At 41.8% G+C, this 27770-nt stretch overlaps 1 protein-coding gene and 1 pseudogene across 2 annotated transcripts; both read right to left on the minus strand.

Annotated features, from left to right (window-relative positions):
* Nucleotides 1-862: 862 nt before the first annotated feature.
* Nucleotides 863-25112, minus strand: TMEM248 (transmembrane protein 248). Its single transcript, XM_084880718.1, has 7 exons — nucleotides 24816-25112; nucleotides 14472-14646; nucleotides 9806-10091; nucleotides 7329-7479; nucleotides 6064-6247; nucleotides 4603-4746; nucleotides 863-3810 (listed from the first exon to the last, which is right to left on the minus strand). The coding sequence occupies exons 2-7, from the start codon at nucleotides 14628-14630 to the stop codon at nucleotides 3790-3792; spliced, it is 945 nt and encodes a 314-aa protein (XP_084736844.1). The 5' UTR covers nucleotides 14631-14646; nucleotides 24816-25112; the 3' UTR covers nucleotides 863-3789.
* LOC311620969 (large ribosomal subunit protein uL6-like) lies at nucleotides 14896-16464 on the minus strand (annotated as a pseudogene). The gene has a single exon. The product of its transcript is annotated as a large ribosomal subunit protein uL6-like (transcript).
* Nucleotides 25113-27770: the final 2658 nt, after the last annotated feature.

A 27770-nucleotide genomic window follows, 5' to 3' on the forward strand; every position in this document is an offset into this window, starting at 1 on the left:
CAACAGATTATATCCTGAGTGAGCAAGAGGAAAGGGGCTAAATAATATCAAAGGCAAAACTCAATCCCTTTTCTCCCCTTAGAATTAATTGACCAGCCATCTATCCATGCAATGGTCAAACAACTCTATTTCCCCATCAACAACTAAGTGCAGAGGATGCAGTGCCCTGGCAAAGAAAGTCTAGCACATGCAGGGGCTCTGTAACAGAAGGCAGAGCCAGCGAGGAGTCTGCTTCTGGTAAGTAAGGCCAGCCACACTCGAAGGGTTTATGTAACTGAGAAGAATGTCTTTGCACTCCCACACCTATTCCATGTTTCCTACTGGCCTGTATCACTTCTTTTGGAGAGGATCTGGGTCATGTCTGCAAACACTAGCTGGTCCGACACTAAAAGAGGTTTGTGCTCTCAGGAAGATCTGTGTGCTTGATGAGACCAGCTTAGTAGTAAACACTGCCCACTCCTCATTCTGATGATAGGTGACACTTTGAAAGAACTACTTCAAAAACACTCAATTAATTATCACATACTAGAGGCCTAATGTACAAAATTCGTGCAAGAGTAGCCTTCCTTCCCCCTGGCTGCCGGCACCAGCTTCTCTCCAGGGCTCAGGAGCTGCCGGCAGGCACCAGGGACCCAGGCTGCTTCCCTCCTCCTGCCGCAAGAAGCCCCAGGACCTGGGCTGCTCTATCCTCTGGCCGCCCGCAGGCACCCAGGACCGGGACTGGCTTTCCTCCAGCCCCAGCTTCGTTAGGAAGGACATTCGGAATGATGTCCAGTCTAATTAGCATATTACCCTTTTATTATTACAGATGTTCTTGCCTTAGAAAACACCATCAGACAGGAGGAAACAGAGACACAGCAAATAAATTCAGATGTTTTATTCGGTAAAGCACATATGCACACATTTCAAACATGAAAAATTAATCTGGGAGTGAATGCCATAACATCAGCTACTGACCATCATGCAACAAGAGAAGTGAAATGGATCCAATGGCCCTTGTGACCTACAGTGCCTGCAGGAGGGCTGAAAACCAGGATGCTGAATCCCTACAGACTGCCAAAGAAAACGCAACAGAAATGGCAGGTTCCTAATGATGAGAAAAATTTACAAATAGAATCAAAACTGATTCAAGTCATACAGTGAAAGGACAAAAGGAAAAAGAAAAGAGATCAATATGATCTGAAACAACCACTTTAATAGTAAGTTGCTGACCTTTCATTGGACCTCCAGTCCAAGATGCCTGAGGCGAGCCAGTGCTCCTGGGTGAGATCACCCTGAATGGCAAACGGGCCCTGCCTGTGGCACTCTTGTAATCCTGGAGCCCCCAACAAGACACTGCAGAGGCCTTGTCTGCAAGTGCCCCACAGCAACAGGTCCCCTGGACTTCCTAGATCCAGTGGAAGTCTCTTCAGTTAGGAGGCCTCTTTACCCAGCAGGTACATAGCCTCCCTCCTCCGCCCCAGCCTTTCTCTATATAACTGGCTGACTCTGGGTTTCCACAAGACCTTTGAGATTTGCCTTCTAGGATAAAGGCCGGATTTTAAAGTGTGTGTCCATGCCTCATGACAAGTCATACTGTCTGGGCATTTTTGGCACTTCCTTTCCTCACTCCTAACAGTGTTTTTCCTCCCCTGGCTAAAGACTCCAGCCATTCCCTATAATTAAAATAAGGGCAATTAATATTAGCAACAAGTTATATTGAATAAACCAGTGAAATTGACTTTTTCCACCTGTCTGTCTCCTTTTATATTACTCTGACAGTTAAAAATCTATCCCTAGAACTCCATTCACTGGGATTTTATTAATTCAGTAGCAGCTTAACCTAAAATCTTAAAGATAGTGATGTTTCTAAAGGCCAAGCCCAAAGGCTTTCACAATCTTATTTCTTAAGATCCTCAAAGTCTCCAAACAGAAAACTAAACTAACAAGTAAGCCATGCATCATGGAAGCAACTCATGTCATACAAATAACTGGATAGGCAAGTCTGATTATTGTGCTTAAAATGTACTAAATGGAACAAATATATATTAACATATTTTAATAATTATTTTAACAATCTTCAGTAAAAGCCCACAATTGTTTTCCATTCAAGAATGCCTGGTTTAAAATGTCCCAGGCCAATCTATATTCCAGACTGCAGGGCTGATTCTAATTCAGAACAGACTGTGCAGGCCTGGAATTAAGGGAAGAAGTACTGAAGTCATGCCCAAGGTTTTACTTGCCCTTTTGCTACAGCACTGCTTGCAGGAACACAGAAGTCATTAATGACAGGGGGGGGAGAAAAAAGAAAAAAAAACAAAACGGAATACAAGTAACAAAAGAGGACTAGAAAAGATAACACGTAACTTTTTTTTAATGAAGATGGATTAGAAGGAAAAAGGGGTAAAGGAACCAGATCATCAGAATGTTATAGCAAAGAAAAATGCTTTGGGTTTTCCTGATAAATGGCAAATCAGAACTGCTTTCATTCAGATTTCACAGGCATCATTTTTGTAAAGTTAGTAATCTACTAGTTGCCATTTTCCTTCTGAAGATATGTTAACTGCATAGAAATAAATGTATAAAATAAACAAATGAAGGAAGAAAGAAATACCACTCCCTTTTCAAAGAAAACAAGAAATCCTTTCATTACTATTAGACCAAATCATCATTCTCTTTCCATAGTATCATCTGCATTCTAGAAAATAGAGCAGCTAATTTTTATTCTACTCTAGAGACATTTACTTAATTTTTAAGCCCTTTTTTTTAAATCCTCACCCAAGGATATTTTTTTCCACTGATTTCCAAAGAGAGTGGAAGAAAGGATAAGAGAGGGAGAGAGGGAGAGAGAGAAACATAGATGTGAGAGAGACAAATCGTTTGGTTGCTTCCTGCACATGCCCCAACCAGGGCCAGGGATCGAACCTGCAATCCAGGTATGTGCCCTTAACTGGAAATTGAAGCTGCAACCCTTCTGTGTGCGGACCAATGCTCTAACCACTGAGAAAACCGGCCAGGGTTATTTAAGCCCTTTTGAGTGACGAAGCTACTTTAACTTTTATAATGAAGGAAAGCAACAACAGAGGGGAAAAAGACAGTGGAACTTTCTGTGCCAACTAAACTCCACAAGACCAGGTTCCTCACAACTCCTGTGGGAAACTAAACTTAGATCTTTACCATGTTAGGTGACTTTTAAATATTGAACATTTTACTCAAGATTTTGAAAGAAACAAGTCTGTCTTACCTAGAGTAGTACAGTATTAAAATGTGACTATTTTTTTTTTAAGAAAAAAAGAAAATTTAGAAAGATATGTGTTTCCTTGCAAGCAAAACAGAGAAAGGGGTATTATTGTTGGTACTATGATTATTAAGCCACAGACACGTAAAATCCACAAAATGGATTGGTGGCTTGGAAATGCAGTATCATGTCAAAGGTGCAGACTGTTTCAAATCAAAGCAAACCTCAACCCCTCCAGCACTGAACTGCCCCTGAGATCTTAGTCAAGACGGCATGGCCTCTCTGAGGCAGGGAGCTCGCCGCTGGCGCTACGTGGGTCAGCCACCAAGTCCACAGGGGAGGCTGCGGGGCTCGGACTGCACCAAGTGTGAAGCACGTGCATCATTGGACCAATTTCTGAATAGATTTTTATAAATATATACAAATCAGTTACAGGCACTTGAAATGTCTTTGGCTGGAATAACCCAACATTGCAAGAGAATGTATTCACAGAGTGTCCAGGCCCAGGCTGGCGTCAGCAGGCAATGCTTACGGTTTGCTCAGTCTCTCTCAGAAAATGGGCAGTTGTGGAATTAGGCATCAGCCAAAGCAACCTAGAAGAGAGCAAGACAAACAACCCAGTCACACAACAGAGTCCAGGGAGCCGGGTCCCCATCCAAGAGCAGCACCACATGCACCTGTCCAGGAGTGGAACTATTAAAACCCTAAGGGGCGGGGGAGGGGGGGAGAGAGAAAAAAAAAGAAAAAGAAAAAAACTCATCTAGGTAGGAGTGAATAGAAATTTAAGTCTTGCCGAAACCGGTTTGGCTCAGTGGATAGAGCGTCAGCCTGTGGACTGAAGGGTCCCAGGTTCGATTCCAGTCAAGGGCATGTACCTTGGTTGAGGGCACATCCCCAGTAGGGAGCGTGCAAGAGGCAGCTGATCAATGACTCCCTCTCTCATGGATGTTTCTAACTCTCTCTCTCTCCCTTCTTCTCTGTAAAAAATCAATAAAATATATATTTTTTTAAAAAGAAAGAAATTTAAGTCTCCTACCAGAAGCAGCCGATCTAGTGGAACCACTGTGCTGACTTCAAGGGTTAACTGTTTCCAAACCTTGACCAGCACTGTGTGAGATGATTTCTCAAGCTGATGGAGTGGAGGGGGGCAGCTGCTCTCCAATAGGGATTTGAGAGAAACTCGCATCGACAGTACTTTTTACAGCTAAGGTTTGAGTTGAAAACCCAATACCATAATTTAGACTGAGGGTAGACTACTTCTGATAAAAAGACAGAAGCTAATTTCTGGAGGAAAACTGCCACTCACAATCAGTACAGTAAGAAGTGAGAGTCTGTCCACCGACACCTCTGGCCAAATGCTGGCCGAGACCCCATCCAATGCTCACCTTCTCAGGACAAAATTCAGGACTGCTCTGACGCAATTTGCTAGGTCTGCCCTTGATAACCGCATAGCAAAACATTGTTATCACCATCACGAAGAGGAAGTAACTGGTGTGCATGAGATGCAAATTTATTAATGAACGGTCATCCTAGAGGGAATAAACCAGAAACATCAGCACTGAGTTACTGAAAGTTTTATGCTGGATTTCTAGAGATACAGTTCATCACCTCCAGATATGCTTTAACTTTAATTCTTAAACCGGAACAGATGTTTCTCCTCTTAAACTATTAGAGCTGGCTCTCATTCAGTGAAGACATGATGTTCCTGAGACCACCTCACCTCCCTTCCTAAAGCAGTTCTCTGCCCTGGCTTCTGCACCCCACACTGCCTGAGCACCCTCCCCTTCCCACACTTGGTCTCCTCCCCTGAGAAGGCTCTCACACCTGTACTCCCCACTCTTTCTTATGTCCTCTTCCTCTGACTACCTTCAGGGTGCATGGCTGACACCCTCATAACTACCCCACCAGGAAGGCCTCTGCAACACTTCTCCCCAGAGGCAGCTTCCTTCCTTCTGCCTTTCCCCCACTTTTACAAGTCCCTGCCTGAAAACCTCTTTTACCTCTCACATGCAATCAATCACCCTGCCAGCTGTTGCAAGATCCCGGCCATGCTTCGTTCCTTTTCCTTCCCAAATCTCTAGGACCCATGACATCTACACTAATCAGGTGGGCAGACCAGTCTGCAAATCCCCCTGCAGCCCAGCACGGCGGGGATCGCCTCCTCTCAGGGTAGAAGTCTAAATGCCTCAAGAGGCACAAAGGACTTTCTGGAACCTGACCTCCACTGATCACTCCACAGGCTCCGGGCCTACCAACTTCTACAACTTGATAAAAAGGGCCAGGTAAAAAGGCAAGAAACCCACCTAACATATACTGACAGGAAGAGGGCACTTATAAAAAAAAATCAGTGTAGTCTGTAAAAGTGGGCTCAAGTGTACTAGTAAGCCGGAAGCTAAACTAGCACGTTAACCACTAGTCTAGATTACAGTGTTTTCCTCCCTTTTTCTCCTCCTTAACATCCTATTCAGCCCTCACTATCCAAAGATTTACTCTTACCCTTATGAATTCCAAATCACTCCCTGCTCATATTAACACTAACCAAATATTCTCCTGAGCGGCTGTGTGCATGAGTAAGACTACAAGCATTTCTTGTAACCCCCATGGGTTAGGCACACAACAGCTGCTCAATAAGTAACTGCTGCTGAGCAAAGCAGAAAACGAAAAACAGAAACAGTTTTCTTAACCAAAAAAGTGGCATGTTTTTCCAAGTGTCCACCACTCCTCCTAGCCTTTTATTAACTCAGCTGGGAATCTGAAATGGCAGGGGCTAAGCTAACCCAAGCATGTAAACACCACTACTCTAACAGTTCCTGAACGCACACGCATACACGAGTTTTCTCACTTACATCTGGAACAACAACTGTAAGCTTGGGATTTAAAGTGTGATAGACTTTTCCAATTGCCCCCTTATAACACCAGAACGGATTGTAATCTTGAGCATATTTTGTGTTGGCGTCTCTAGCAGTCATGAAGATCTTGTACCAGAGCGTGGCATTGCTGTATGTGTCCGGAACACAGTGCGGCGGCTGTCTGCAGGGGGAGACGGGGAAAGACATGCTCAGTGGCCTGAGACATTTACTGTTTTCCCCACAGCCCCGAGCCCAACACTGACCACAGCCGAACATGTGGAAGGAAGAAACAGAAGACATAAATGTTTCAGATAAATACCATGCTTTTCACTCAGGGACCTTTGATTATTTATTTAATAAACAGATAAGAAATAGGCATTTGGCATTGAAGAGTTTACGTGTTAGATTTTTGCCTTCATAGTCCTCTTGCATATGATGTGGCCAAAGAAGAACCTGCTCCTTCTAAGCCATTTTCCCAATTCTCAATTACAACAGGAAGTCTGACATACAAACTTCTCCAGCAGATTTACATTACATTATTTCTAATGGGAACAACAACAAATAATGTTTAACTTATCTGATATCGTCCTACAAACCTCCAAATGTCTAAATTAAGACAAATACCTAATTATTCTTACTGAAAAAGGATTCACCATAATATTTTTAAAATAGGCTACATCTAGCGTATTTCATGTATTTATAGATCATTATCTCCTTCCCAGAAAAAGGAGAGGCAAAAAAAAAAAAAAATATATATATATATATATATATATATATATATATATATATATATAAAGGCAAAACGGTAATACTGACAGTTTTACAACTGCTCAAAATATAAGAAGCAAAAGTTCCAGAAATAGTAACTATTTCATAGAAAATAAGATTTTACTTGTGCTCTCAATTTTAAAAATAACTCTTTCTGGATAATGGACATGAACAAAACCTTAATCTTTTGGGAGCCTTAACTCTGGGTCATTCTAGTCATGGGATCCATCCTTCCTATCTTTTCTGTGACGTGCTTCTTCTACCAACAGGAGAAGCAGCCTTAGAACAAGCGATAACAACCAACCTTGCTGAAGATCTAACTCTGCTATTTACACGAGAAGTTCTACCTCAGAATTCCAAACTAAACTTAAAGAACTCGTTAGGTCCAGGTAAAGGGATGCAGTGTGAGCCCCCGGGAACTTTCTCCAAAGCACCCCAATCACATTCATGGTCAGTGGAGCTTCTCATACTCGTGGGCTTAGGAAACCACTTACACTGTGACGGGGAACACACCAGGGTTGGCTGTGAGCGTCATGCAGGCTGTGAACACCACCTGCTCACAGTGACTGTGAAGGGCACAGTCATCCGAGCTCCAAGCTGCTGGCAGGGTAAAGGTAATGTTTATCTCTTCGTGGGCTTCCCTGCCTATGGATGAGAAATCACGGTGGATTTATTTTTATTTTGATAAAGGCAAGAACCCATACTTATTATTCTCTAGGATTTGAATGAATCCTGACATCAAACCCACCCAGGAACCACCTCTGTGGGATTTCAGGACCATCACCAGTTCTGAGCTGGACTCTGAGGCCTGCTCACCTGGCAGAGCTACCAAAAGGCAAGCAGAGAGGGGCCGCTTTCAGCCAGACCTAGGGGTGCTAAGGGCCCAGGCAGTGCCCAGCTGGAAAGTTATTATCACCCACTGTGTTAGCATTTGCAGCACCTTTCCATTTTCAAACTGCTTTTATATTTATTGCTTCACTTAAAATGTACCACTACCCCATTACTGCTCCGCTTTTACATATGAGTAAACTGAGGAGCGGAGAATCTAACAGACCTAAGGTCATGGACCAGTAAGTGATGAAGCTTAAATGAAAACCAAGGTACATAACACCACAGCAGAAGAGAAAGGGCTACTTGTAACACAGAAAACCCAGAAGTTGCCCTTACCTTATTTCCATGGGAACAGCTCTCACCTACAACAACCAATAGGAGGCTGGCGGGCACTCCCGAACGGGACTTTAAAAGGCTCTTGGTAACCCAGATTATTCTTTCAAGGCCTGGGCCTCCAGCATGCAACCTTTCCAAATTAGTCCCTCTTCCACTACTCTCTCACCTTGTCCTGACTCACTTACAGTCATGGGTTTGGTTCTGGTGAAAGGGTAGTGCTCAATGTTTTATAGGTATTTCTTTTTATTACTATTATTTAACAAGCACTTATAGTCAAACCTCAGTTCTCCAGCCTCTCCCATCTCAAACAATTCGGTTCTTGACTAAGTTGTTCACAGAAAAATGTCTCAGTTGTCGAACCAAACTTTGGTTTTTAACCTGACAACCCTTTCATCCTGACACCTCAGCATGACAAAAAGTGTCTCTCAGGCAACAAAGAAAGAAGAGAATGCTTTTGTTGCTGGAGAAATCTATGGTTAGCACAATTTTAAAACATCAAGAGTATTAATGTTGCTAAGGGTGTGAAAGAAACAAAGATCACAGCCGAAACCGGTTTGGCTCAATGGATAGAGCGTCGGCTTGGGGACTGAAGGGTCCCGGGTTCGATTCCGGTCAAGGGCATGTACCTTGATTGCGGGCATATCCCCAGTAGGGGGTGTGCAAGAGGCAGCTGATCGATGACTCTCTCTCATCGATGTTTCTAACTCTCTATCTCTCTCCCTTCCTCTCTGTACAAAATCAATAAAATATATTAAAAAAAAAAAAAAAAGAAAGAAAAGAAACAAAGATCACAGGCAAATGAAGAGGTAGAAGAATTGTTGTTGACTTGGATAAATGAATTAGCCAGTGACAGCATTTCAGAGGCAGCCATATATAAAAAAGCAAAGATGCCACATGCTTCCTGAAAGATATCCCTAGAACAGGGGTCTTCAAACTACGGCCCGCGGGCCACATGCAGCCCGCAGAGGAGTCTGATCCTGCCCGCCAGGTTTTTTGGGCAGTGAGCGCAGCCAAGGTGTTACAGTAGGAATTAGTAGTTCATATAGTCCGGCCCTCCAGCTCTCTGAGGGACCGTGATCTGGCCCCCACTTTAAAAAGTTTGAGGACCCCTGCCCTAGAACATGTGCTAAAAGTGATTCATCTAAGGCTAGTAAGGGGGGTGGCTCAATACATTTAAAAGAAGTGTTTGTTTGTAGATTAAACAGTACATTAGACATATACTGTATATAAGAAAGGTTAAAACAGGGACTCAATCTGTGGGTTGGGAACAGATTAATTTAATTTTACATTATTTCTAATGGGAAAAATGATTATGTTTTCAAACAAATAGCTTCTCCAGCAGGCTTCCAGAACCAATTAAATTCAAGAACCAAAGTTTTACTGTATATATAGCATTTGCTTTGTGTCAAGAACTACTGAAAGCACTTGATAAATATTAATTCATGATATCCTTGTCTCTTCCATAATCTCAAAATGCCAAAGGGAAGAGACCAGATCTTAGGCTTTTGCTAGTTCATTCCATAAGCTGAGCTAATGGTGGATGTTCAAGTTTGTAAACTAACAGCAGTATTTATAGTATGTATTGCCATCTCCAACATGATAGCATGTGTTTGTAAACCGAAATAGACCTTATAGTTTCTTACCAGTTTCTCATTTTCATTTTCATAGGCTTTTTACTGAGAGCCTACCGCATGCCAGGCACTTTATTAAGGGCAGACACATGCAAAAATCAAAAACAGTCTAAAACCATGTGACAGCTGTTGCTTGAGGAAGTCTGAAAGAAAACTGGTGAACACACACATACCTGAAAGTCCAATCTGATGCCCTAAGATGGTCGAGTACAGATGGGTGACATTGCGAGAGTACCCTCCAAAGGGTTTGAGCGGGTCCAGGGTGAGGGTGATTGCAACGGAGATGTTAACAGGGCCTGAATCCTCCAGTGCCTGTGGGGCCTGGGTGGACACTCTGGCCTGCCCACTGGTCATTGTGCTTTCTGGAGTTGTAGTGTCATTTGTGAGATGCTTTAATGTTTCATTCTCTGATACACATAAGTCCAAATCATTAAATCGCAGCAGAAAAGTATTCCAATCCTTCCGTAAAATGAAACAGAGAGAAAAAAGTGTGAGCAGTCTGCAAGTGCTGCCATGGCCCTCGAGGTCACATCACAAGGTGGGGACACCAGCTTTAGAGTCAATCATTTATAATAACAGAGACAATAAAGCCATCAGCTGTTGCATTGTCACAATAGTGTAGTTTTCCAAACCACTCTCATATTCATAACCAAAAATATGAACTCTTCATTGGTATGAGATATTAAATTAGCTGTGGGATTAAATAAACTTATACAAGAAAATATGTAGAAAACAAAAGTGTATTATACTTACAGAATATGATTTAGCCTCAAAAACAAACATGAAAAGAAAGCTTGAACAAAAGTAGTAAAACATTAAAGGCATTCATCTAAACTCATTTAGCAGTTGTAATTAGTTTTGTTGTGTGTGTGTTTTTTTTGTGTGTTTTTTTAAATAAGGCTGCCTCAAAATAATTCCTCAGAAGGTTAATTCTAGCCTCAGCTGGTTTGGCTCAGTGGATAGAGCCTTGGCCCACAGACTGAATCAGGTTTGATTCTGGTCAAGGGCATATACCATGGTTGCAGACTTGAGGCAACCAATCTAAGTTTCCCTGTCTCACCCCTCCATTCTCTCTAAAACTCAAGGGAAAAAATAATTTTTTTAAAAAAAAAGGTCAATTCTATACACCTTGCCTTCTCTCTCAAGAATGTGAAACCAAATAAATACCAATATGTGGGATTTTTCCTCCATTGTCATGGACTTTGTTTGCTACCTTAGAACAGAAACAATTTCCAAATGGAGAAAAAAAGAGAAAGATGTTTTCAGGTTCTCTTAATATCTACACCCTGCATTAGTGGCTTACATCATTAGTTTTAAAAACACAGACAGCTTATTAAGTTATGGTTAAACTGATATCAACATAGTAAAATACCCATCAGGATTTATTTTAATTTTAGCTGAAACAGCAATAACAAACCTAACCTAGGTTGCTACATTCTTTTTTTTTTTTTTTTTAATATATTTTATTGATTTTTTACAGAGAGGAGGAGAGAGGGATAGAGAGCTAGAAACGTCAATGAGAGAGAAACATCGACCAGCTGCCTCTTGCACACCCCCTACCGGGGATGCGCCCGCAACCAAGGTACATGTCCTTGACCGGAATCGAACCTGGGACCTTTCAGTCCGCAGACCGACGCTCCACCACTGAGCCAAACCGGTTTCGGCTAGGTTGCGACATTCTCCCAGGCATCATTGGTCTACAAAAAGTTGCCAAATGTGAAAACAAACCAAGTAACACTACCAATTACACTTATACTAGCATGAATTAAATGCCATCTGAACAATCCCCAAGCAGTCAAGCGAGTCTACATCTATAAATCAGTATATGGCATTTAATAAGATTACAACTGGATGTATCAAATTACATTTTCCCTAACACCTACATACATTCTAGTGTCATCCCTTCATACTGCAGACATGAGGAAACTGAAGTCCAGTGCAAATTACGGACTCTCTAATTCCATAGTTGAAGGCAGAATAAGAATTAAGTTTCCTAACTCACAGACCCAAACTCTTCCCATATACACTTAGGATCCTCCCTTGAAAATAAAATCACTAAATTAATCATAGCCAAAGTTCAGCAGCATCTGGCAGCTTTCCTGTAGCGCTCCATTCCATTTTGAACAGTCTGCCAAAGCCAATGTCAGACCCCACTCTGATTTAAGGGCTAATTTTCCAGGCAACATCTTAACCACTGGCCTTGGCTGAGTGTTCAACATGCACTCCAGCTCTGAGGAGAAGCAATGCCAGTATACAGCAGAGGTAGCGTTATGACTAGAATGTTCATTTCAGTAAGGGTCCGTGGTTGGGGGGCGACCTATGAACCAGGAGATCAGTTTGATTTCTGGTCAGGGCATGTGCCTGGGTTGTGAGCTGAAACCCCAGTGTGGGGCATGCAGGAGGCAGCCAATCAATAATTCTCTCTCATCACTGATGTTTCTATCACTCTCTCCCTCTCCCTTCCTCTCTGAAATCAATATTTTTTTAAAGAGAATGTTCGTTTCATAGGTATTGTGGATATATCCTGTTTGCACACCCTTTAAAAATTCAGACAGTCAGAGAAGAGGGGAAATTAGCCAGTGAGTATGTCTCTTGTAAGAAACTCTTTGAAAGGGATTCATGGTGGAAATAGTTTAAACGTGTTACTTTAACTGTTAGGGAGCTCACATGTGAAGGTGGTCCTTCCACCTGAAAGGAATTAATCCAGGGGTCCTCAAACTTTTTAAAGTGGGGGCCAGATCACGGTCCCTCAGAGAGCTGGAGGGCCGGACTATATGAACTACTAATTCCTACTGTAACACCTTGGCTGCGCTCACTGCCCAAAAAACCTGGTGGGCAGGATCAGACTCCCCTGGGGGCTGCATGTGGCCCGCGGGCCGTAGTTTGAAGACCCCTGAATTAATCACTATGATATAGAATGCCACAGAGCACAAGACAAACAATGACCTCTGTACACTGAGTAGAACTTTCCTCTCCTTCACAAGGCACACCCAGTACAGCAACAATGCAATTCCAGTCTCTACTCCCATCCCACTCCCAACAACAAACATACACAAAAAAGTGTAAGAGGAGGCACTGGGGAATCTACTAAGAGAAGAACAAATCTATCCTAAAAGAAAACTTATCCACCAATAAATTCACCTTTTCATTAATTGAACATAATTTCTAACATGTAAACAAATTTATTGATAGGTAATATTGTCATTCACCTCTATTAAATAAGAATTAGTAACTTTTTGTTTTTTTGGTATACAAAAATACACATCACTGTAAATCTGTGTTATGAGTATTCACACCATTATGTGCTTAGATTAAGAATTAAAAGGCACAGTCCTAATAATTTAAATTGCACAAAATGTAAAATCTAGAAGTCAATTTTGTAGACAACAGAAGTTTTCCTGGATAAAAAAAGACAACTGTATTTGAAAATAAGATGCCATTTTCTAATTTCTTGAAGATCCCTTCTTATCTATATAATTGATAAAACTCCATGGTGATGATGTGGGGGTTTAAAATAACAAATGTTTACAGTTATTAAAGACTGCAAAGAGCTAATTTCATCCTATCTAATGAAAGAGTAATATGCAAATTAACCATCGATCTGCTACACCCACCAGCCACGCCCACCAGCCAATCAGAGCAAGTATGCAAATAAACCCAACCAAGATGGCTACCAAAAGGGAGGCTTGGGTTTCCCTGGCAACAGAGGAAGCCAAGCTTTCCACACACTCTGGCAGACCCAGGCCTCCATTAAAGGATACGAAGTTTCAATTATCGATGTGGCGGCAACCACAGATGGAGCAGGAGGCTTGGCTCTGCTCCAGGCTACAAAGTTTCAATTGCAGAAGGTAAATAAATTCCAGATACCAGGGCCTCAGCTTGGATTGCCAGGGGGCATGGCTGGCCTGCAAACCACCACAGCCCCTCCCTCAGGCTGCCCCATGCCCAAGGGAACCCCCACCCTGATCCAGGACACCCTTCAGGACAAACCAGCTGGCCCCCACCCGTGCATCAGGCATCTATCTAAGAAAAAAAAGAAAAATACGTAGATTGAACATCACTCCAACACACAAGATCAAGATAGCTGCCCCTATGTGGTCAAAGATCCTGCCCCCATGTGGACACAAGATGGCCAGCAGGGGAGGGCAGTTGGGAAGGACCAGGCTTGCAAGGGAGAGCAGTTGGAGGCGATCAACCCTGCAGGGGAGGGCAGTTAGGGGTGACCAGGCTGGCAGAGGAGGGAAGTTGGGGGCAAACAGACTGGCAGGGGAGCAGTTAGACATCAATCAGGCTAGCACGGGAGTGGTTAGGGTGTGATCAGGCTGGCAGGCAGAAGCAGTTAGGGGCAAGCAGGAAGGCGGGCAGGAGAGCAGTTGGGAGCCAGCAGTCCTGGATTGTGAGAAGGATCCCGGATTGGAAAGGGTGCATGCTGGGCTGAGGGACAACCCCTCCCCCACCCCTGTGCACGAATTTCATGCACCGGGCCTCTAGTAGGAATATAAGAAGCTATTATCTAGCTTCTTTACACAAACGTTGTGCAAATATACTTTCCAAAATACCCAATTCATTGCTGAAGTATTCTAACTGAAACTGGTAGCCTCATCTGAATCAATAACTATGTGAAAGGGAGAGAAAGACAAAAAGTTCTGTATACTGACCTTTCTCACTGGGATAAAAAGTCACAACCAAAGAAAAGGGTGTGAAGAGCCCAAAGGGGTTATTGCCTTGTATAAGGTCCAGCCAGCCTGAAAGAACTTAGAATGCACCGTACCTCCATATGTAATACTTTCAACAATAAAGATTTTTTAAAAAGAAAAGAAAATAAAGAATATACTATACCTCTGTCATTCCCGGTGACTTAATCTCCTTGATTTTGAAGAAATAGCCCAAGGTCAGGAAAGCTATTGCCATGGCGCTCACACTGATCATAAAGACCACCAGGGGCGGCCGACTGCTGATGTACAGCTTCAGGTTCTCCAGGGGGTTGATGTTGAACATTATTCTGATCGTCCACCTGAAAGGAATTAATCAGGAGATACTGATTGTCAAAAGAAAACCCATGATTCTCACTTTTTCCTTTCATGATGTTGGAGGGCAGTGAGGAGGGGGTCACTGATTACTGAACTTGAGAAATATTTTATCAGAAATCTTCAAAAGACTTAGCAAGAAAAAACACATTAGCTGTCATCATTTCCAAATGGTAACCTCTTGAAAGACAGGCCTTACCTTTCAGTTTATTCTTCTAATTATTCTAAAAAATATATTTGTTACTTCCATGTTACGTAGGAAATAGTTAAATAAGTTAGTAATATGACACAAATACATGCCAACACATTACAAAACTAAATTGATGCCCTGACCAGTTTGGCTCAGTGGATAGAGCGTCTGCCTGCGGACTGAGGGGTCCCAGGTTCGATTCTGGTCAAGGGCATGTACCTTGATTGTGGGCACATCCCCTGTGGGAGGTGTGCAAGAGGCAGCTGATCAATGTTTCTCTCTCATCAATATTTCTAACTCTCTGTCCTTCCCCCTCCTCTCTGTAAAAAATCAATAAAATCCAGTTCACTGCTATACTCTTGTCCATTCCAGCACCAGGCACAAAGAGGCACCGGATAAAGATTTCACCCTTATTTTAAATTGTATCTACTTGAAACCAAACTTTAACACACACACACCCCAGTATATGTAGCTTTTATTCCATCTGTAAAATATTGCAAATAAGTATGACAATTCATTTGGTATCTTATTGTTTCTATAGCTGGACAACTTAGATATTCATCAGCCTGTTGAAATGTTCCTTTTTCAGAAACATAGATACCATCCAAAAGTTTTCTGATATCCTATTGTGACTTGCTAAATCGAAGCAGCTGATTTTGATACAAGTTCAATGTCATTTCCTTCAAGAATTAACTCATCTTTCTGAGCTTGATACTGAACAAACAATGCCTTACTTCATCCAAATTCTGCCGATGTATTTTTTTGCCCAATAAATTTCTGATTTCAACAAGAGAATCATTCTCCTGAATAATGACGCTGATGGGAAAGTGAGCGTACACAGACTTTACCTTGTATCGGAAGCCCAGTGGAACACCCTTGATCATGTTCTGTACATGACTGCAGACAGTGCAAACTGTGGCCAGCTCCTTTCTATTTCCCCACCATTTGTCACCCTAACGCCACTTTTTCTTTCTCAGGGACAAGAGTTCTACATTAATGTGATTGAAGTCCCTCTGAAGGGTGCCCATGGAGCATTCAGAGTGATGTCCACATATTCTGGGATGTTAACAGTCTGATTGCTGAGAATGGTCTTCATCCTTGCAGTATATAAAGCAAACCAAACTTCTTTATTGATCATTTAGATGTCTTTCTAGGTGATCTGCCTGAATCTTTACTATAAGATGTCTGTCAATTTCTTGTTAATGTTTAGGAGTTCCTTTTATATGCTGGAAACTGAGTCTTTACCAACTTTATATGTTATACTACTCATCTGTGGATTTTAATATGGTTCATGGTATCTTTTGCCATATGAAAGGGTCTTGATTTTTTTAAACAGCTTACAAGATCTAATGCACCTACATACAATTCACGCATTTTAAAGTATACAATTTAATTAACAGAATTGGGCAAGCCATCACTATAATAAATTTTTACACGTTTTCATCATTTCATAAAAAAGCCCATACCTTTTAGCAAATAACCCCTTATTTCCCCTAGCTCTCAAGCAACCACTAATGTACTTTCTGTCTCGATAGATTTGCCTATTCTGAACATTTTAAGTAAATGAAATCATATAATGTGATCTTTTGTGGCTAACTTCTTTCACTTAGCATTGTTTTCAAGATTCATCCATGTAGCATATATCAGTACTTCATACGTATCTATTGCCAAAACTATTTCATTGTATGAATTATTTTTTTTTATTCATAAACATTTTACTTATCCATATCAAAAGTTGTAAAAAGACGGGAAAAGTAGTAATAAGACGGGAGCTTAAAGCATTACAGGCCTATCTCAAGAAACAAAAACCACAAATAAATAACCTAGCATTTCACCTTAAAGAACTAGAAAAAGAACAAATGAAGCCCAATGTCAGTAGGAAAAAAAAATTAAAGCAGAATTAAACTACATAGAGAACAAGACAATAAAAAAATTACTGCAAGGAAGAGCTAGTTCTTTAGAAGGATTAGTAAAATTGACAAACCTCCTCTGACTAGACTCACTAAAGAAAAAAAAAGACACAAAATCAGAAATGAAAGAGAACTTACAACAGACTCTGCAGAAATAAAAAGGACCACACAAGTTACTAGGAAGGCTATGCACCACCAAATTTGATAACCTAGAAGAAAGGGACAAGTTCTTGGAAATATATAACCGTCCTAGACTGAACCATGAAGAACTGGAAAATCTAAAAAGATAAATCAACAATAAATTGAAACATTCATTAAAGCATGTCAAAAAGTAAAAGTCCAGGACCATGTGGCTTCACTAGTGAATCCCATCAAACATTCAAAAAAAATTTAATATCTATCCTTCTCAAACTCTTCCAAATAACTGAAGAAGAGGCAATACTTCCTACCCATTTTATGAGGCCAATATCACCCTGATACCAAAACCTGGCAAGGATCACACACACGCTACAGACCCATACCTCTGATGAATGTAGATGCAAAGTCCTAAATAAAACACTATCAAATGGAACACAACAATACATTAAATAGATAATACATCATGATCAACCACATTAATAAAGAATAAAAATCACATGATCATTGCCCTAACCCAGTGGTCGGCAAACTCATTAGTCAATAGAGCCAAATATCAACAGTACAACGATTGAAATTTCTTTTGAGAGCCAAATCTTTTAAACTTAAACTTCTTCAAACACCACTTCTTCAAAATAGACGGGCCAGGCCGTGTTATTTTGTGGAAGAGACACACTCAAAGGACCAAAGAGCCACATGTGGCTCGCAAGCCACAGTTTACCGACCATGGCCCTAACTGGTTTGGCTCAGTGAATAAGAGCATCAGCCTGAGGACTGAAAGATCCAAGGTTCGATTCCAGTCAAGGGCATATACCTTGGTTGCGGGCATATCCCTAGTAAGAGGCAGCTGTCGATGTTTCTAGCTCTCTATCCCTCTCCTTTCCTCTCTGTAAAAAACCAATAAAATACATTTTTTTTAAATCACATGATCATATCAAAAGATGCAGAAAAAGCATCTGACAAGATATAACATCCATTTATAATTAAAACACTCAATAAACTGGGTATAGGAGGAAGGTACCTAAACATAATAAAAGCTACATATCATATTCAATGGCAAAAAAACAAAGTTTTTCCTCTAAGATCATGAACAAAATAAGGATGCATAATCTCATCACTGTTATTCAACATATAGTACTGAAAGTCCTAGCCAAAATAAGCAAGCAAGAGAAAAATTTTTAAAAGGCATCTAAATTGCAAATGAAGAAGTAAAATTGTCACTTTTTGCAGATAACATGATTCTTTATATAGAAAACCCCAAAATCTTCACCAAAAAACTATTAGAAACAATAAATAAATAAACTTGCAAGATACAAAATCAATGTACAAAAACCCATTGCTTTCCTATAGAATAGATTAACAATAGAATTTCAGAAAAATAAATGAAAAAATAATTCTATTTGCAACTGCAACAACAAAAGAATAAAATATGTAGGAATAAAAAAAGGATGTAAAGGACCGATACACTGAAAACTACAAAACACTGTTGAGAGAAACTGTTGAAACATTGTTGAAGAAGACACAAAGAAACGGAAAGATACTAGGTGTACCAGTTAATAATGTGGATTTTTTTCAATAGATGGAGTTATACATGTTGATATACATGCGATTTAATATGTATGCTATTTTGTTGTATTGACAAGTTTCAAAACTTCATATGCCATATTTGCTGAAGGTGTTATCATCATAGATATTTTTTACGCCTAAAAATGTCGAATTTCGGGTCCAAAAAAGAGCATTTTGGGGAAGTTTTAATTCATTATTTTGAAGAAAAAGTTATCATATACTTCAGGAAGCTTATGGTGAACATGCTCCATCTCAAGATACTTGTGAACCTTGATTTAAATGCTTTAACAGTGATGATTTTGATGTGAAAGACAAAGAATGTCCAAGTTAACAGAAAAAGTTTAAAGACCAACAATTACAAGCATTATTGGATGAAGATGCATGTCAAACTCAAAAACAACTTACAGAAAGATTAAATGTTGCTCAGCAAACACTATTTGACACCATACACAAAAGTTGACTCAAAATGGATCAAAGACCTAAATATAAGATCTGGCACAATTTAATATTAAAAAAATCACTAAACTTATGAATCTTTGTCTCAGAGGATTTTAAGAATTTGACACCAAAGGCAAGGGAAATAAAAGCAAAAATAAATGACTGGAGCTATAACAAACTAAAAAGCTTCCATACAGCAAAATAAGCTATCAACAAAACAAAAAAGAAACTGACTGAACAAAAGAAGGTATTTGCAAGCATTACTTCTAATAAGCGCCTAATATCCAAAATCTATATATATAAAAGGCTGAGCAACAGGCTGCCAGGCCGGCCAGCCAGTAGGTGTGATGCACACTGACCATCAGGGGGCAGACGCTCAATGCAGGAGCTGCTGAGCTGCAGTGACTTGGCAGTGGCAGTTCTCAGGTGCCGCATCCTGGAACCAGAGAGGAGGAAGCCCAATTCTGGGGTGCGTCTCCCAAGAACCGCCCTCTCGCAATCCAGGACCTCTTGTGGGATGTCGGAGAGCCAGTTTCAGCCCTATCCCCACAGGCCAGACCAAAGGACCCCACCGGCTGGAGGGACCCCCCACCCTCACCCCCGCTCACTTCACAGAAGCCCTTAGAGCCACGGCACTGCCCAGGTGCAGGTGGCCGGAGAGGTACCACGAGAGGTTGGTTCCAAGGCGTATCCAGCCTGTCTCACCTAGTTCCACCCCGCCAGCCACCTTCTAATTAATTTTCTTTCAATGTTCATGAATCCATGCACCAGGCACTATTATATAAATAATACCCATAAAGAACTCATACAACTAAACAATAAAACAATCCATCCAATTTAAAAGTGTGCAGAGGGCCGAAGCCAGTTTGGCTCAGCGGATAGAGCGTCGGCCTGCGGACTGAAAGGTCCTGGGTTCGATTCCAGTCAAGGGCATGTACCTTGGTTGCGGGCACATCCCCAGTAGGAGGTGTGCAAGAGGCAGCTGATCGATGATTCTCTCATCGATGTTTCTAACTCTCTATCCCTCTCTCTTCCTCTCTGTAAAAAATCAATAAAATATATTTTTTTTAAATAAAAATAAAAATAAATAAAAGTGTGCAGAGGGCTTTTCTGTTCCAATAAGGCTCTTACAAACATGGTGAGCATTCCTAAAACTCACTAGACTTTCTTTAAGAGGTATGGCAAGCATTAAGTTCACAAGAAGGGCAAGGATTCTCTGTATGCTCAGAGAAAACAGAGTTATGACAGGAAGCAGAGTGGCTCTGGTGGGCAGACCAATTTTCTGCCAATTTAGCAAAAAAGCTAAAACTGCTGAGGGTTGAATGCATTAAGCCCAACTGCAGAGTTAAGAGAATGCTGGCTATTAAGAGATGCAAACATTTTGAACTGGGAGGAGATAGGAAGAGAAAGGATAAAGTGGTCTAGTTCTAAGCTTCATATTTTGTTTTATTATGTGACAATAAAATCTTAAGGATATGTATACTTAAAAAAAGGGGGAGATGGGCCTGAGGACCTAGAAGACATACAACAGATATATTAAAGGTTGCTCAACTTCACTTGCTAAAGGGTAAATCCAAATTTTTTTAAAATGAGATATCACCTCCCAACTGTTAGAATGCCTACTATCAATAAGACAAGAAATAACAAGTGTTGGAAAGGCTATGGGGAAAAGAAACCCTCAGATTGTTGTTCTTAAGAAATGAGGACTAGAGTTACCATTTCCCCCAACAATCCCTCTTCTGGGTCTCTACCTGAAAATTTTGAAAACACTTATTTGTAAAGATGTATGTACCCCATGTTTACTGCAGCATTATTCATGGTAACTGAGACATGAAACAGCCTAAGTATTCTTTGATGGATAATAGCATAAAGATGTGATACATATATACAATGGAATACTATGCAGCCATTAGGATGAAATAATGCCATTTGCAACAATATGGCTGGGTCTTGAGAGTATCATGCTAAGCAAAGTAAGACAGAAAAGAACAAGAACCATATAATTTCATTTATATGTGGGATACAAAACAGAAAGCAACAAATTCATAGTCACAGACAACAAACAGTATGGTGGTTACCAGAGGAGAGGAGTGTGGGAAGATTGAAGAGGGTAAAGGGGTTAAATATATGGTGATGGAAGGAGACTAGGCTTGAAATGGTAAGCATACAATGCACTATACAGATTATTTATTACAGAATTGTACACTTGAAACTAAAATAATGTTATTAGCCAATAAACTTTTTAAAAGAAAAAAATTATAACTACATGTAATGATGGATGTTAATTTTTCAATATATACAAATATCAAATCATTATTTATATACCTGAAATTAGTATATCTCAATTATAGCTCAATTAAAAGATATTTAAGAAAACAAATCACAAAAATAAAAAACAAATCATGAGCAATGACAAGATTAAGTGAACACTAAAAGTTCATTATGAAATATTATAACAAACTCAGTTTAAAGACTGAGAGATGTTTCAAAAAACAGGACCTCTAACCAAATAGCAAAGTTCAACTTGGCAAATAACAACACACTATCATCACCAAAGGTTGTAATGTAGTCCCCAGGACTACAGTTAGGTAGGTAATTATACACAGTGAATGAGCTACAGACTTCTTGTCAAATTTATTCAATATGTATCTGGGAAAGAACATTTAAGGATTTCTATGTTTATCAAAATAAATCCTTAGTAGAAATTCAATTTGTTAAAAACTCTATCTTTCCTCCATTTTTTTTCTTCATTTTAATTGGGATGTTATAGTAAAAAATAAATAAAATTTTAAAACCCTCTTACATGGCAATGGAATTCTGTGGCATGTGAACATTGACAAAAACATCCCAAAGATCTAGCATCATGGATTGTCATGCTGTCAGAAAATAAAGGAGTTAGGAGAATACAGTAAAAAAGAAACATTAACAAGTTAAGATGGGCCCTAATTGGTTTGGCTCAGTGGACAGAGAGCTGGCCTGCGGACTCAAGGGTCCCAGGTTCAATTCCAGTCAAGGGCATGTACCTTGGATGTGAGCACATCACCAGTAGGGAGTATGCAGGAGGCAGCTGACTGATGTTTCTCTCTCATCTATGTTTCTATCTATCCCTCTCTCTTACTTTCTATAAAAAAAATCAATAAAATATATATTTTTAAAATAAAAGTTAAGATGGTGCAGTGTGGAACTTGTTTAAAGAAAAGCTAAAGCCGAAGCCGGTTTGGCTCAGTGGATAGCCTGAAAGGTCCCAGATTCGATTCTGGTCAAGGGCATGTACCTGGTTGCGGCACTTCCCCAGTGGGGGGTATGCAAGAGGCAGCTGATAGATGATTCTCTCTCATCGTTGTTTCTAACTCTCTATCCCTCTCTCTTCATCTCTGCAAAAAAATCAATAAAATATATATATATTTTTTTTAAAAGAAAAGAAAAGCAAGGCTAAGGATGTGGTGTATATATACACAATTCAGCCATAAAAAAGAAAGAAATCTTATAATTTGCAACAAAAATGGCCCTTGATGGAATTATTCGAATATAAAAAAAGCCAGACAATGACAAATACCATATCTAACTTATATGTGGAATCTAAAACAAAACTCCTCCCCCAAAGCAAAACAAGCTCTTAGATGCAGAGAATATATTGGTGGTAGCCAGGGGTAGGGGGCAGGGATGCCAAAATGGGTGAAAGGAATTAAAAGGTACCAACTCTCAGTTATAAAATAAGTCATAGGGATGTAATGTTCAACATGGTGAATGTAGTTAATAATACTGTATTGCATATTTGAAAGTTGCTAAGGGCGTTTGCTTTACCAGAAAAAATTCTGTAACTATGTATGGTGAGAGTTGTTAATTGTGGTGATCATTGTGCAATATATACAATATTGAGCCATTACAATGTACACCTGAAACTAATATAATGTTGTATGTCAATTATATCTCATGAAAACAAAAGGCTAAGGTTGAAGCCAGTGAGGTCCTGAGACTAGTTCATGATGTTCCAGAGCAATCGCCAGGCATCCTGTTTCAATGGTTTCAAAGGTTTCTTCAACAATGTTGGTAAGAGAAACAAACAGCAACTCTGTGAATTAGATGTCATTAAAAACACTCAGAAAATGGCTAAAGAGCTTGTCATATTGCACTTGGCTGTAGTCACAGTGGCAGAGCGGGGCTCCTTAAAACTAAACACTGGCACTGAAATACCTCACAGACAGCAAATTTAATTTTTCTGATTGTTAATACCTAATAGCAATTACAATCAACATTTTTTTTATGTCCTTAAAATAAGTTAGGCAGTGATTTGTGTAACTGGTTGGCTAAAAGAACAAGAGAATCTCATCAAATGAAAACAATTCCTTAGAACCCAGAAACCTACCAAAAGCCAGACTGCATAGCCCATGCTTTTCTATCTTAGAAAAGCATTTAACCCTTACACGGTTACCTCTGTCCGTGTTTCTACACTACTATCCTATTGCCCCACTATCTAATCTGGGTGCTGTTGCACCAATCAGCCCTACCTTGTTCATTTTCCAGCTAATTAATCCGCTGATCCTTAAGGTCCACCTCAAAAGTCACTTCCTTTATGAGGCCTTCTCCGACCATAATCACAACAAAATCCCTAATAGGTGGTAACGCCATAGGCAATTAATTCCTGCAGTCTAATTCTTTCTCTAAGTTCTCTGCCGGCAGAAGCCATACTTGTACTTAGGTCTGTTTCTCTCCCCTGCAGCTGCAGGCAGAGCCCACACAGAGGAGGTGTGCTCAGTGGGCAGTGGGTGACCTCAGTACCCAGAAGTGGGTGGCAAGCAGCCCTGACTCCAGTCCACCTCAATTGAGGCCACAGAAATTCCTCTACCTTTACAAGGAAATCAACACACTGCCTCCTCACGCTCAGACAGTCCGTGGACTTGGAGCCACGAAGTATATGTTAGTTGCACAACAGGTCTATTTCCTTTCAAACCCCTGAGAGGAGATGAGGAAGCAGGAAGGTGCTCTCTAACCTTCAAGCGCTGAGGGAGCATTCACCTACAGATGGGATACAAATGCACAGACCCCAAGCTGACCAAAAAAAAAAGTGCTACAGGGACAACTAACTGATTAAATATTCATCACCGGCCTGGTAGTTCTCCCTCCACTGCCTCCCATAGCGGCTCAGGAGAGCAGCAGCTCAGGAGGAGCCAGTCTTCCCCGGCCAGAGCAGGCTGCAAAGCCCGTCATTCATCCCTCCAGTGAGGGCTGTAATCTGCCGCTGAGAGCTCAACTACAGACATCTGATTCTTCAGCCACAGCCTCCTCACCAGCTGTCCGCCGGTTACGGTTATTCACGCGATTCAAAACAGCACAACAGGCCTCGTTTCTTCCCGATGGTGCCTCTCCGGAGAGCCGGGTCTACGTGCCCCCAGGTTACCCTGAAGCCATTCCGTAATGCACTTTCTGGAAATACAAGTGAAGACAACAACCCACCCACCTCTGAACAAGTTACCCAGCTTGACACGTAAAATGCCACGATTTCACTTGGAGTTTCTGGTGTGAACCTGGACCTCTACCTCCCACCTTCCGTCTGACACGTATATCATGTGCAAACGCAGAATAACGGAAACACGACCCAAAGTCAAAAAAAAAAAAAGGCAAACTCCCAAAATGCTCCCTAAGGCCAAATCCGAATCCTCGCAGCCTCAGCTCCGTAGTGGGAAGCCCGGCCGTGTCGAGGGCCGGAGGGGAATCGTGCCCCCGGGACGCGGTGGGCAAACCCCGGGGGCGGGCGGTGACCAGGCCGCGGCCACCAGCGCGGGACGCCCCCCGCCGGCCGCTGGGGCGGGAGCGGCGCCCCGACAGCGAGGAGCAAACCCGCCCGGACCAGCGCGGCCTCTCCCCGCCCCGCGGCCGGCCCCGCCGAACCCAGCCCCGGGCCGCGCGCCCGGCTCACCTCGCGCCGGCGGAGAGCGGCGCGCCCCGGGCCCGGCCCGGCCAGCTGCTCGGCGGACGCCCGCGGCCGCTCCGACCTCACGCGCGGCGGCGAGCGGCGGGCCTGGGGCCGCTCGGCACCATCCTCCCCGCCGCTCCGGGAGCGGTGTCCGGTTCCGTGGGGCCCACGCGAGGACCAGAGGCCGGGTCCGGCGCTCGCAACCGCCACACGGGTCAGTCAGGTCCGGCCCAGCCGTGCTTTCCGGTAGGAAAGGGGAAAAAAAGGCCACCGCCAACGATGCCGTGACCTCTGACCCCGGGCGTCCGACGGCGGCGCGGCCGGGACAAGCTTCCTCCGTAGCGGGCCGGCGGAGGCTGAGCCTCCTGATTGGATCGTCTGAGAGGCTGGCTTGTGAATGCGTGGACTGTGTGACGTACGTTTGTGTGTCTGAGTGTGTCTTTGGTATCGTGCTGTTGTACGTGTGTGGTGCACGGGCGTGGATCTTTTTATGGGTCTGTACACGTGTTTATTTTTTATTTTTTAAAAATTTCTTTATTGGTTATGGTATCACATAATTGTCCTCATCCTCCCCATTCCCATTCCAAACCCCTCCCCACGGATGCCCCACCCCCTGTATGCCCCCACCCCCCTGTTGTCCGTGACCACTGGTTAGGCTTATATGCATGCATACAAGTCCTTTGGTTGATCTCTCCGTGCATGTGTTTAGTGTGTTGTGTGTGAAGGGTGGGAGTAGAGGGTCTCTGTGCTCCTGTACTAATCACTGCTGATGATAGTATAATTGGGTTCTATCACTTTGTAGAATAATTTGAAATTGAAAATATACATCCTCCCTGAAGAATATATTACCCTGGAGAAACACTTGTGCATCTGAACAAGTAGACCTACCGTTTATAGCTCCATTGATAATAATAAAAGTGTAATATGCTAATTAGACCAGACGTCCTTTCAGACTACCCTCCGGAGGAGGGAAATCTGGGTCCCAGGTGCTGGAGGAAAGCTGGTGCCAGCAGTAGGGTAAGGAAGGCCTACTCTTGCATGAATTTTCATGAATCTGGCTTCTAGTCTATAATTATCTATAATAATAAAAGCATAATATGCTAATTAGACTGGACGACCTTCCTGACAAAGCTGCGCAGGCGGGGGTGGAGGCTGTCACCACAGCAACCGGGGCTGAGCCCCTTGCACATACTTCTTGCATCGGGCCTCTACTTTATTTATAATCACTAAGAATTGAGGGGCAGCCCTAACCGGTTTGGCTCAGTGAATAGAGTGTTGGCCTGCGGCCTGAAGCATCCTGGGTTCGATTCCCGTCAGGAGCATGTATCGGGTCTAGTAATAATTAAAGTCGTTTTTTAACATTCGTTTAAAATCTTGCTTGGCGTTGACTTGTATTGACATAACCTTCAAACACGTGGTATCTACAGAACGTGTGAAGTGCAATTAACAAGTTTTGCTTGAAAAAGTTTGTGTTTGGTTTGGTTTTTGTTGCAAAACTAGGGCTAAGAAGATGGCGGATGAAGAGCATATTCGGCACTGCATGCTTTACGATAGGGGTGTCGAACTCAATCAGAGAAGGGGCCAAAATCTAAAATCCAGCCTAAATCGCGGACCGAATGGTTTACTGAACAGTCATAAACTGACAATGTCATAAACTGACAGCGGAGTGCAGGATTTGGCCCGCGGGCCTTGTGTTTGACATATGTGCTTTACGAGTTCCAATTAGGAAGAAAAGCAAGTGAGGCTGCAAAAAACATCTGTAGTGCTCTTGGTCAAGATGCAGTTAGCGCCAGAAAATGCCAGCGTTGGTTTGAGAAATTTCGCGAGGGAAATTTTTCGTTAGATGACAAGAGTGGTCGAGGCCGTGTGTCCAATTTTAATCAAGAAGCTCTTCAAGCTCTTTTGGTGCAAAATCCTCAAATTACCCAACAAGAGCTTGCGACAACTTTAAATTGTTCACAAAAAACAATTTCCAATCAATTGCGTGCACTTGGCAAAGTCCAAAAGTTTGGAAAATGGGTTCCTCATGAGTTGACGGACAACAACCGTAATCAAAGAGTCACAATTTGCAGTTCGCTCCTCTCTCGTCAAAACCGTTTGCCGTTTTTAGAGCAAATTGTTACCGGAGATGAACAATGGGTGCTGTATGTTAATTTGAAAAGGCGGCCTCAATGGTTGGACAAAAATGAGGCTCCGCAGCCCACGCCAAAACCTGACTTGCATGCGAAAAAAGTGATGTTGTGTGTTTGGTGGAATTTTAAAGGAATTCTTCATTATGAACTTTTACCATCTAACCAAACCATTACAAGTGCAGTGTATAGTGCCCAATTGGAAAGGTTAGCCCAAGCTCTAAGAGAAAAAGAACCCGCGCTGATTAATCGGAAGGGCGTAATTCTTCACCACGATAACGCACAACCGCATACTGCAAGAATCACTGCTGAAAAACTGCGCCAGTTGGAATGGGAAGTTCTCCCTCAACCTGCATATTCTCCTGATATTGCCCCTTCCAATTACCATTTGTTTCGTTCTTTGCAAAACTTTCTTCTTGGAAAAAAATTTAATAATGAAGAATGCCTCAAAAATGCATTGACCGAATTTTTTGCATCAAAATCACAAGAATTTTACAACAGAGGGATTAAAATGCTTCCTGAGCATTGGGCACAAGTAGTAGAAAACAACAGCAACTATATTGTTGATTAAATTTTGTTGTATTGTTTAAATAAATTCGATTTTAAAAAGTATTAGAAAACGACATTAATTATTACTAGACCTAATACCTTGGTTGCAGGCACATCCCCAGTGGGAGGTGTGCAGGAGGCAGCTGATCTATATTTCTCTCTCATGGATGTTTCCAACTCTGTCCCTCTCCCTTCCTCTCTGCAAAAAATCAATAAAATATATATTTTTAAAAAAAGAACTGAGGGGGCAAATGTCCATTCAGTAAAAAGTAAAACTAAA

Source organism: Pipistrellus hanaki (assembly GCF_964339955.1).
Source record: "Pipistrellus hanaki genome assembly, chromosome: 4".
Classification (NCBI taxonomy): domain Eukaryota; kingdom Metazoa; phylum Chordata; class Mammalia; order Chiroptera; family Vespertilionidae; genus Pipistrellus; species Pipistrellus hanaki.

What these genes read in the sequence shown, in the direction of transcription:
- TMEM248 (XM_084880718.1), bottom strand. Translation starts at nt 14,630, where the DNA reads ATGTTCAACATCAACCCCCTGGAGAACCTGAAGCTGTACATCAGCAGT. An exon ending in AGTCACCGGGAATGACAGAG is followed by an intron (nt 10,092 to 14,471) that starts GTATAGTATATT and finishes ATTTTACGGAAG; the next exon opens with GATTGGAATACTTTTCTGCT. An exon ending in TTACAGTTGTTGTTCCAGAT is followed by an intron (nt 4,747 to 6,063) that starts GTAAGTGAGAAA and finishes TATTCCCTCTAG; the next exon opens with GATGACCGTTCATTAATAAA.